General features: G+C 43.1%; 1 protein-coding gene across 1 annotated transcript; it reads left to right on the top strand.

Annotated features, from left to right (window-relative positions):
• The first annotated feature begins 28 nt into the window (after positions 1-28).
• On the top strand, positions 29-10,842 carry LOC148111501 (uncharacterized). Its single transcript, XM_087881173.1, has 4 exons — positions 29-42; positions 1,223-1,286; positions 2,465-4,639; positions 10,456-10,842. Exons 1-4 carry the CDS (start codon positions 29-31, stop codon positions 10,840-10,842), a joined length of 2,640 nt encoding a protein of 879 aa, XP_087737299.1.
• The last annotated feature ends 1,040 nt before the right edge of the window (positions 10,843-11,882 follow it).

Genomic DNA, 11,882 nt, shown 5'->3' on the forward strand with positions numbered 1-11,882 from the left:
TGAGGGAAGAGAAAGGTCTAATACCGTGATGGCGAACCTATGGCAAGTGTGCCACAGGTGGAATGCGTAGCTGTATCAGTGGGCACGCCAGCTCATCTCTGGTGTGCATGCGCGCGCCGGCCAGCTGATTTTCAGGCCTTCTGGACTCACCAGAAGTAGGAAAACAGGCTGTTTTCTGCCTCTGGAGGGCCTGGGGGCATGGGGAAGGCCGGTTTTTCTTTCTCACCTGGCTCCAGATCCTCTCTATGCATTTGGTGAGGGTCTTTCCCACTCCCTTGGAGGCCTGAAATGGCCCATTTCCCAACTCTTGGTGGGACAGGAAGTGACCTTTTTTGCTGTCCCCAGCCTCCAGAGACTCCTAGAGAGGCCTACTGGGCCATTGCGTGCCAGGAGTTGGGGGGGAGGGGGCTTGCGCACGCATGCGCAGGGCAGGGCGCATAGAATTATGGGCATGCACACGTGCAAATCTCCCCCGCCCCCCCCCTCATGGCACGCGATGGCAAAAAGGTTAGCCATCACTGGTCTAATATGTCAATATTATTGCTTCTTCCAAAGCACCTTCTCCAAAAAGCAGGTCCAAGGAAACTAATTATTCTTTTAGGAGGCAACCAGTGGAGGCAAACAATGAAAAGGCCCTGCTTAATTTCCAACAGAAGGGGAATCTAGAACAAAGTCTCGGGTGATCTGCCAAAAATATGGATCAAATCACATACCATATCTAATAGAGTCACATGAATACTGACATCACCCAAAAAGAAATGGACAGGCAGAAAAGATAAATATGTATATACATTACTAATTGCAACGATTAAGGGAAGTGGGGGAGAACTCTAGCAAGCAAAGTCATATGGAATTGCCAGAGGGCAAGCCATTATGTGTTATTGAGCAATAATGACCATGACATTTGACCCACATGGATCCCAGCAAGGAGCCGTTCTCATTCTCTCCCTTCTCATGTTCTTATTTAGGAAAGAATCTATTTCAAGTGCCCTCTGGCATGTCTGCGATGTAAGAATTATAATATAATGAACCTCAGATGCCTCTAATTATATATTGTAGGAAAATTCTCTTCTAATGAAGAACCAGAAAATCCAAAAAGACATGAGATAGGTAGATGGCATAGCGCTAACATGTGGTTCGGTGTATGAAGAATTTTCCCGTTCTTCTGTGGTGCATCACCACTTAGAGGCAGGTTCTATGGAGCTATATAAAAACTACCCAGTCTCTGGGTAGTTCATTCGTTCACTTTCATCTCCAGTGTGCTTACAAGTTCAGTGCCGAACAAGGTAAGTTGAATTCAATGCCTTATTTAACAAGGTTTCAGATAGATGTAAACTGCTTCATGGAAGTCAGAATTAACAGGTGACTCATCTGGAACGTCTTGTAGAACGAGATCCATCAACTTCTCTTCTTAGCTACCATGTTTTGAGACTTTCAGAAGTTCATCTTGAAGTATTTTTTTTATTATTATTATAATAACTTTTATTTGTGGTCACAGACCAAAATACAAATATAATTGCAAAAGAACGTGGGGAAAATAGCATCATAAACAGTTGGCTACCAACTTTCAGAAGTTATATTTGCTACTAAAATGTTACTCTAAGGTTAAATGTTTGCTAGCTGTTTTGTGAATACTTGAGTATAGGGATAATATACTTTAAATATTGGCTATTTAGCATTCTAGGATTTTGACGCTCTTGGTTTCTTATATTAAAGTGACTTTGGGTTACTATATTCAACAGTTCATCCCAACTTATATGTTATAACAGACCTTTACTAGCAATGTCTACTGTAGTTTTAGCAACAAAAGAGATATGGCATTAACCCCATAACTTTTCATTTTATAATCATAATTTTATATTTCATGTTATACCATTTCCCTGAAAATAAGACCCAACTGGAAAATAAGCCCTAGCATGATTTTTCAGGATGCTCATAGTATAAGTCCTACTACAAAAATAAGCCCCAGTTAAGATCATCAGCCAGACGGACACAATTAGTATTGTATTTTCCCCAAAATAAGACCTAACCAGAAAATAAGCCCTAATGCAACTTTTGGAGCAAAAAAATAGTATAAGACCCGGTCTTATTTTCGGGAAAACATGGGTAATCATAACATTTTCAACATTTTATTGCTACCCAAAAGTTTTGAGGATAGTAAAATATCAAATACCCAGATTTCAGATCTGGAGATAAGTTTTCATATTCAAAGGCACACGTTCTAAGATTTAAAAATTGTACGCTAAAATTTGCCATAGCATGCTGAACACTTTGGTCAAACTTTTTATTTTACCTGAAGAGTGTAGCTGCCAATGAAAAAAGAAAAGTGCTCATTTTGTAGGACTAAAACGTAATGAACAAAAGATCAAATAATTAGTCTGGGAAATTAAGACAGCAGCCTTTGTATAGTAATTCAGGTATATAAATACTATCTTTGTTAACAAGAATCTTATTATTTTTTCAGTTCATTACAACAAAATGTCTTCTGGAACCAAAAGTCCTAAATGTGTCAAGTGTGGATCCTCCCCTTGCTGCTGCTCTAAAGTTTCTTCTACCACGAAATGTGCCAAGTGTGGGTCCTCCCCCTGTTGCTGCTCTAAAGCTACTTCTTCCTCTAAGTCTAAGTGTTCCAAGTGTGGGTGCTCTCCCTGCTGTTGCACAAAGACTCTCTGCTCTAAATGTGGATGCTGCCCCTGCTGCTGTCCTCAATCCCGCTGCTCCAAGTGTGGATGTATCCCCTGCACCTGCTCGCAGTCTCCCTGCGCTAAGTGTGGATGTAACCCCTGCTGCTGTCCTCAATCCCGCTGCTCCAAGTGTGGATGTATCCCCTGCACCTGCTCACAGTCTCCCTGTGCTAAGTGTGGATGTAACCCCTGCTGCTGTCCTCAATCCCGCTGCTCCAAGTGTGGATGTATCCCCTGCACCTGCTCACAGTCTCCCTGCGCTAAATGCGGATGTAACCCATGTTGCTGTCCTCAATCCCGCTGCTCCAAGTGTGGGTGTATCCCCTGCTGCTGTCCTCAATCCCGCTGCTCCAAGTGTGGATGTATCCCCTGCACCTGCTCCCAGTCCCCCTGCGCTAAATGTGGCTGTATCCCATGTTGCTGTCCTCAATCCCGCTGCTCCAAGTGTGGATGTATCCCCTGCTGCTGTCCTCAATCCCGCTGCTCCAAGTGTGGATGTATCCCCTGCACCTGCTCCCAGTCCCCCTGCGCTAAATGCGGATGTAACCCATGTTGCTGTCCTCAATCCCGCTGCTCCAAGTGTGGATGTATCCCCTGCACCTGCTCCCAGTCCCCCTGCGCTAAATGTGGATGTAACCCATGTTGCTGTCCTCAATCCCGCTGTTCCAGGTGTGGGTGTATCCCCTGCTGCTGCCCACAATCCCGCTGTTCCAAGTGTGGGTGTTCTCCCTGCACCTGTACCCAGTCCCCCTGCGCTAAATGTGGCTGTATCCCATGTTGCTGTCCTCAAGCCCGCTGCTCCAAGTGTGGATGTATCCCCTGCTGCTGTCCTCAAGCCCGCTGCTCCAAGTGTGGATGTTCCCCCTGCACCTGTTCCCAGTCCTCCTGCGCTAAGTGTGGATGTAACCCATGTTGCTGTCCTCAAGCCCGCTGCTCCAAGTGTGGGTGTATCCCCTGCTGCTGTCCTCAAGCCCGCTGCTCCAAGTGTGGGTGTATCCCCTGCTGCTGTCCTCAAGCCCGCTGCTCCAAGTGTGGATGTTCCCCCTGCACCTGTTCCCAGTCTCCCTGCGCTAAGTGTGGATGTAACCCATGTTGCTGTCCTCAAGCCCGTTGCTCCAAGTGTGGGTGTATACCCTGCTGCTGTCCTCAAGCCCGCTGCTCCAAGTGTGGATGTTCCCCCTGCACCTGTTCCCAGTCTCCCTGCGCTAAATGCGGATGTATCCCCTGCTGCTGTCCTCAAGCCCGCTGCTCCAAGTGTGGGTGTATCCCCTGCTGCTGTCCTCAAGCCCGCTGCTCCAAGTGTGGGTGTATCCCCTGCTGCTGTCCTCAGTCCCCCTGTGCTAAATGTGGCTGTATCCCATGTTGCTGTCCTCAAGCCCGCTGCTCCAAGTGTGGGTGTATCCCCTGCTGCTGTCCTCAAGCCCGCTGCTCCAAGTGTGGGTGTATCCCCTGCTGCTGTCCTCAAGCCCGCTGCTCCAAGTGTGGGTGTATCCCCTGCTGCTGTCCTCAGTCCCCCTGCGCTAAATGTGGCTGTATCCCATGTTGCTGTCCTCAAGCCCGCTGCTCCAGGTGTGGGTGTATCCCCTGCTGCTGTCCTCAATCCCGCTGCTCCAGGTGTGGATACTCCCCCTGTTCTCAGTCCCGTTGTTCCAGGTGTGGATGTTCCCCCTGCTGTTGCCCTCAGTCCCGCTGCTCTAGGTGCGGATGCTCCCCATGCCGTTGTTGCTCTCAATCTCGCCGCTGTTCCAAATGTGGATGCTTCCCATGCCGCTGTTCCCAGTCCCGGTGTTGCAGGTGTGGCTGCTGTCCCTGCTGCTGCCCCCAGGCTTGCTGTCCCAGATGTGGCTGCTCTTGCTGTCAACAGAGCCAACCTTGCTGCTATCCCTGCCGCCGTCAGACCAATTGCCGCTGTCCCCGTTGCTGCTGTGGTTCCACCTGCTGCTCACCCAAATAATGTAACGGAGAGCTGCAAATCTCATAATAAATTCTCCAAGAACTGCCAGTCTAACCACTAGAAGATAAACCTAATTGTCATCTGTCATCTCAGCACCTGGAAATGCCAATCTCATTATCAACAATTTTAAAGAAAACCTACTGATTATAACCCTGGGCCCACCTGCCTAGTGAAATGTCTAAGTGTTGTACCTACTTCCTATGTATAATGGAGGAGTCTTTAATGTAAACAGTTTTGAAAATAAGTAACGAAAATCAGTTTTAGCCTATTCTGTAGAAAAAGAGGCTTTTCATTTTTTCTTCTTCTTCTTCTTGGTATTTCTGTTGTATCTTCAAATTTTACTGTAACAACTATAATTAAATTCTGAAATCATGCAAGTGATAAGTGTGGTTGGTTTATTTCCATTGGAGAGAAGGGGGGGGATATTTTGTAGAATGAATCTTCCCAGTCTTCTTCGCATTCATGAAAATGTTGAGCGTGATTTTTTCAATAATCTATTTTGAAACAAAAGCTGCATTCACACATCTCACATATCACTTGCTTTCACCATAGTTTCCTGGACAAGCCACAATGGGTTGATACTTCGATTACACTAAACTAGTACTGATGATTTTACCTAGTTTGAGTATTAAACATTTGCAAGAAAACAACCAAGCTCAGAAAACACCAAGGACCCCTCAGTTCAATTACCATTTCATTATTTATTATTTTTTTTATGCTGCCCATCTCACTGATACGATGACTTTTGCGGGGGCAGGAAATATGATAATAAAATTTTTAAAAAGTATTACAGGACAAAGTTAAAATAATTAAATAGAAAAGCTAAAAATCAAGACAACAGGTGGCCCGGAGGTGGGGAGCTTCTCTACCCATTTATTTTGATCAGAAACAAGCCACCACTGACCAGTTCACATGTAATAATTAACTGTGTTTTACAGATTATAGTAGCTGAGAAGCTCCTATCTTAGTTACCTTGGACTTCAACCTTGGCACCGTATTCATGTATCCTTCTGCACACAAAAAACCCTCAAGGATATGACTACTGAATCTATAATGTTTGCCGTATTACAATTCCAAACTGTCTACCTTGGACCTCACCCTATTCTTAAGAGATCCTTAAAGGGGGCATGCATAAAGGCAGCAGCATGTCTACCGTCTTTGTCTCACTGTTCCCATTTATCGGTATTTACTTCCTTTGTCCATGTTTATGTTCATACATATACTTGTTATCCTGTACATGTTTGATAAACAAATAAATAAATAAAATAAATAAATAAAATAAAATAAATAAATAAAATAAAATAAATGCTGGAGTCCAAGGATATTTTTTTCACGCCTTATTATCCTCCACAAAGCTGCTTCTAACTCTCCATGACTGGGTCCCTTTCCAACGGTGTTGTCTTCAAACGAAGCAAGGCTAGCACAAAGCTATGAGACAGCTCTGGAGAATGCCAGTGTGACAGCTGTTAATAGAAGAGTGATTTAACAATTTGGCTTTCAAAGCCTTCTGATTTATCACCTGAACTCATCATGTCCAATTAAAGGGTTGTCACTTTCCTTGCCTTCTCTTGTTAATTACATGTCTCACTCATCTTCCCTCTGGACGGAGTCTAGAAATGATTTTAGTCACTCAAAGACAGACGAGCTGACTTTATCTTCTTTACATCGAGTTTCAATTGCATTTTGTTAGTCTTTTACTTTACAATACTGATTTTGTGGTTCCTTTCTCCCAGGGAATTATAGTTCTGGGGTTCGTCTAAGCCTTTCCTGGATCACGTCCTGGACAACCATTTGTCTGAAATTATAGAGGGTCTCCTGTTTGAGCAGAAGGTTTGACTCGAAGACCTCCAAGTTTCCTTCCAGCTCTGTTATTCTTCTTTTCTCTTTGCTTTCTTTCCTTATTTCCTTATGGAGATATTCACAATGCAATAAAAAATACTCATACACATTCTTGTTTTCATGTCTCTGTTGATGCTCTATTCTATTTATACCCCGACTTCCTTCTAATTATCCAGAAAAGATGAGCAGCAAAACATCAGCCTGGCTTTCTCTAACTGGCTACTCTTACCAAGGTACAATTCTTTGGATCCTTCAGAAGCCTTGTTATAAAACACACACACACACACACACACACACAAATATGGGACATATATATATATCCCATATTTTAGTGTTCTCAAAAATTTCTAGGATTCGACATTCAAAATACTATACTTGTATTTCATAGCTAGAGAGAAATGGCAAAGTCAGAGCAACTGAACTGCAGTTAAGAGACAGATGATGATCAATCTAGCTCCAGCTCACATCAGAAGGAACTACTATTCTTTCATATATTACTCCTGGCCTGTTTCACAATTCGTAATCAACAATATAGACAGGCAAGACCTACAATATAGGGCATGAGAGAATTAAAGTATAATTAATTTGAATCACGATGTATCACTAACTATAGGTCATCCAAAGCTGCAGTTAAGAAAATCATGGGGTACCTTTTCATCTTCTCGGCATTTCACCAATGCCTCCTGGATTTATACTTTGCTTGCATTGTCACTAAAGTTATTTAAGGTAATCTCTACGGTCAGTTGCACATGAACAGAGACGTCTGGGTGGGTGGGTGGAGCCTCCCGCCATGGCCGCTACCAGTTTGCCCAATCCGTAGCAACCCACCACTGGACTGATCAGGAATTGTACCACAACACTTGATCCTTCATCTTTGTTGATTTGATATCTGCTTCCCCTGGCAGACATGGTAGCCAAATCCAACAGACTCAGCACACTTTAAGAGGACCATGTTGTGTCTACTAGAGATTTTAAAAATCTATCAAAAACTTTTTAAAAGAGGTGATCGAACATAAAGGAAACCCCACATTTTGTTGGAGAACTTGGGGATGGAGTCAAGAGAAGAATTAGCATGGAGTCGTTATGTGCTCATAAATGGTCAACATCCAACCCCTCTTGAATTCCATGAACCCTTATCTAATGTCAATTTAGTGCTGTTAATTGACTAGATTCTTGTGTATAGGCAATAAATCAGCTTAAGTGGAACTTCAGGTGTGGTTCAGATTCTTCGTGCCTGACACTTTTTAAGAGATAAGTGTTCAAAAGCCTTCTCCTACATGGACAAGTCTGCTAAAAGTTCTCTCTTCCACGGTTGAATCTTCTAAAATACAGATTCATCCTGGTTCATTTATTAAGGATTTTGCAACCGTGATGCCCTATTGTATCAAATGCTCACTAATTCCTAGCTAAGATGTATCTTACCCAAGCAAGTAAGGCAGCAAAGAAGAATGACCAATTCTCCGTCAACCATAAAGTACATTTCTACTTTCCGAGCCACCATCCTCTTGATTCTGGTTTGCATTTGTTAATAAACAGCATGAATTTCACTGTTATTAAATCTAGCTTAACTAACAACACTGCAATTTGCTTATGGGTCCAAGAAGCAAGCAAAAGATTATTTTAATAGTACATAGGTTGGTGAACATTGATTTAACATACTGTTTGGTCTGTCGTATTTAAGCACCATAGCTTATGACCAGAAAATGGTTACACTTTTTTTTTTGTACCTGAGTTCATTTTATCCACTTTGGGAGAATGTAATCAAACATAATCAAATTACATTATTGTTTTGTCACACTTCTCAAGGAAGCGCATGACACCTTACTAATGAGTTGTCTAAGTAAGAAAGAAGTGGTGACTAAAAAGTAATTCTGGCTTGTAATCGAGACAGAAATGACAGATCAGCTACACCGTACAATTTTTTAAAAAATGCAATTATCTTTAAATCTCAGCCAGTGTTTATCTTATTAAAATATTTTTAAAAATCGAACTAAAAAATGGTTAGGTCATTGGGAAACAAATTAAACTCAACTACAGAATAACTACATTTTCTGATCCTAAAATATTTAAGTTTTTCATGGAATAAAAAAAGTCCATACATTAGTCATCCATTAAAATAGTTTCTGGGTTTTCTTTGCTTTAAACTCAAGGTGACATTTTGGCATTATAGAGAACCTTAATAATCTGCCCCACAAAATAACTCAGTGGGTTTTTTTATCTTCTTCAGACACCATCAGTACAAATAAAATCATACATTCTTGGAATTTAGAAGGCCAGAATGGAGATTGTATTTGTGCTTACCGTCCTCCGATTTCACCCCCATGAAATGTACAACTTTGTTCCCCATTCCACCAATTTCTTACTGAGTTCACAGTTTTCCCCCAGTGACAAGAAGCGTCTCAACCATTCCTCCTTTGTGTTAAGTACTTAGTTACAGAAACAAGTCAAACTTTACCCTTTTTTCGTACCACAGTAATTTTCAGCCAACGTTGCTCCCAATTATCTAGATGAGATCGCTCACGAGAATGTTTTTATTATTTTGTTTAATAGAGCACAACAAGTTGTACAAGATGGCCAAGTTTTGTTTCTCTCAACAAAATATTTCCGGAGATATTATGTCTCAAATTTGCTGAAATCTCGGAGTCATACTGTCAAAGGCTGCGGTATGGGATCATACAAATAACTATATCTCCACCAAGTATTGCATCGGCAAACATAACACTTTACCAATGTTCATTGTGGATGTGTGTGCATGTTCACACCAATTTTCATCAAAATCCATGATGGTTGACCTGGGAGCCCCAGACCACTTGACGTGGAATGACCCTGTAAACTGAAAACGTCAGCCAGAAAAAATTCTCACGTGGAAACAAATACCAGCAGTGCTAAGTCAAATGGGGAATAACAAGTCCTAAACTATGTCATGGTAGTAAGAAACTCACTCATTAGCCATTCGTCCACATAATTCATTTTAAAAGAGATCATTTAAGAGATCCTTTAGATCTTCCTTAATCATAGACCTTTTTCCTTAATAAAGGAAATGAATAGTCAAGGAATAGAACGCCGTGTGATAATTTCATGGAAGCTGATGCTGAGCCATCATAACATTCCCATCATTCTTCAGTTTGCACATTGCTCATGAAAGGTTGTGAAGACTATATAAAAAGACACATTGAACACTTGGCCATTCACACTGGGATTCACATCCACATCATTCCTTCCTCTTAAATAAGGTAAGTTCCTTCAATATTCTTAAAGGTGGGGAAAATATCAAGTTCTGGAGATCTTGTCTACAGAGAGAACAGCCTCCATGGTCCATACCGACTTAAGTAAAATCTTATCCAAGTTATAATAGCGATGTTCTTTGTGTTCCTTAAAAAAGAACCGAATAGTTTAGCGGGCAAAAGAGTTCCAGATGTGCAAAGTAGCCTAGCCTTGATTTGCAGAATCATTCCAGGTGAATGTGGATTTTCCTCGGATCAGAATTGTATCAGGTTGCATTCTGGACAATGTCTAAAGGACGTTCCCGGATTTGACTACTGTAAACTGACCTCGAGGTTGACTCAGCCTTCCATCCTTCCGAGGTCGGTAAAATGAGGACCCAGATTGATGGGGGCAATAGGCTGACTCTGTAAACCGCTTAGAGAGGGCTGTAAACCACTGTGAAGCAGTATATAAGTCTACGTGCTATTGCTATTGTTCAGCAAAATAATAGAGAGGAGTTGCACAATCTTAGATTTGTAGCTCAGGATTGAAATGAGGAGTCCTTGATGCGTTGATGTGCACTGATGACATTACCTAGTTTGGGTGATGAAATGTCTGCAAGAAGACCACCACAATGGGAGAGTGCCAAGGACCCCTTAATCTTAGATTTGTTTAAAGAACTGCAGGCAGAACTGCTGGAACTCCACCGACATGCATTCAATATTTCTCAACTGGCTCCGGTTTGTTAATGTAATATCGCTTGATTCCTTCCAGATCTTCCTCTTCTTCGCCTTCCACCGCCAACATGACTTGCTGCTCCAAATGCGGTTGCTCCCCCTGCTGCTGCCAGCAGAGCTGCTGTTCCCCCTGCTGCTGTCAAAAGACCTGTTGCCAAAGCTGTTGCGGAAAAGGCTGTGGCTGTGGCTGTGGCTGCGGCTGCGGCTGTGGTTGCGGCTGCAAGGGTGGTTGCGGCTGTGGCTGCGGCTGCAAGGGTGGCTGCGGATGCTGTTGCAAGGGCGGCTGCGGAGGCTGTTGCAAGGGTGGCTGCGGTTGTGGCTGTGGCTGTTGCAAGCAGTGCAAGTGCTAAACAGCATTAAGGAGAGCGCTCAAAGCAAGAAAGGCAGGGATGTAATGTCCACTGCCCCTCTCGCCCCCTTTTGATTGTCCTCTTCAAGGCTACAACTTGCTTCTGTTTCTGAAAATCCTGCCTGATATTCTGTCGTCATCTAAGCCATTCCTGGATCAAGTTCTGGACAACCATTTGTCTGAAATGATAGAAGGTCTCCTGCTTGAGCAGAAAGTTTGACTCGAAGACCTCCAAGTTTCCTTCCAGCTCTGTTATTCTTCTTTTCTATTTGCTTTCTTTCCTCCTTATGGAGATATTCACAATGCAATAAAAAAAATACTCATACACATTCTTGTTCTCATGTCTCTGTTGGTGCTCTATTCGATTCGTAGCTTGACTTCCTTCCAATTATCCAGAAAAGACGAGCAGCAAAACATCGGTCCCTTAAAAGACCTCTGAAATTTATAATCCGGAATGCCTTCAATCCATTCCTGGAGACTTTTCCTAATGCATTGTACTGATCATTTCGGGTCATCTGAGCAACTAAAGAAGCCTTTCAGATAGTAGTAAAAGTCCTTCTCATATAGCAGTTCACTTCCATACAGTACTGGCCGAATCAAATGCCGGCAAGCTTCCTGTAAGACTATGAATAGAATAAATACTTTATTACGGTCATTGACCAGCAATAGACATACAATAAATTGAAAATAATACTGACATTAATCATGAATAATAACTTCCCTGTTATGAAAATACATGATCTCAAACCGTTAGGGTCACTCTCTAATTTACATGAGTGGAGAGCCAATAAATATGTGATTACTTCTCGTCTGGATTACTGCAACGCTCTCTACATGGGGCTCCCCTTGAGGTGCACTCGGAGGCTCCAACTGGCGCAGAGTGCGGCCGCGCGGGTGGTGATGGGAGCGACATGGAGTTCCCATGTGACACCTCTCCTGCGCGAGCTGCACTGGCTCCCGGTGGTCTTCCGAGTGCGCTTCAAGGTTCTGGTTATTACCTTCAAAGCGCTCCATGGCTTAGGACCTGGTTATTTATGGGACCGCCTGCTACCACCAATAGCCTCCCACCGGCCAGTACGCTCCCATAGAGAGGGGCTCCTCCGGGTGCCGTCGGC

This window comes from Pantherophis guttatus, chromosome 18, assembly GCF_059756535.1.
Source record: "Pantherophis guttatus breed Tessera chromosome 18, ASM5975653v1, whole genome shotgun sequence".
NCBI classification, from domain to species: Eukaryota; Metazoa; Chordata; class Lepidosauria; order Squamata; family Colubridae; genus Pantherophis; species Pantherophis guttatus.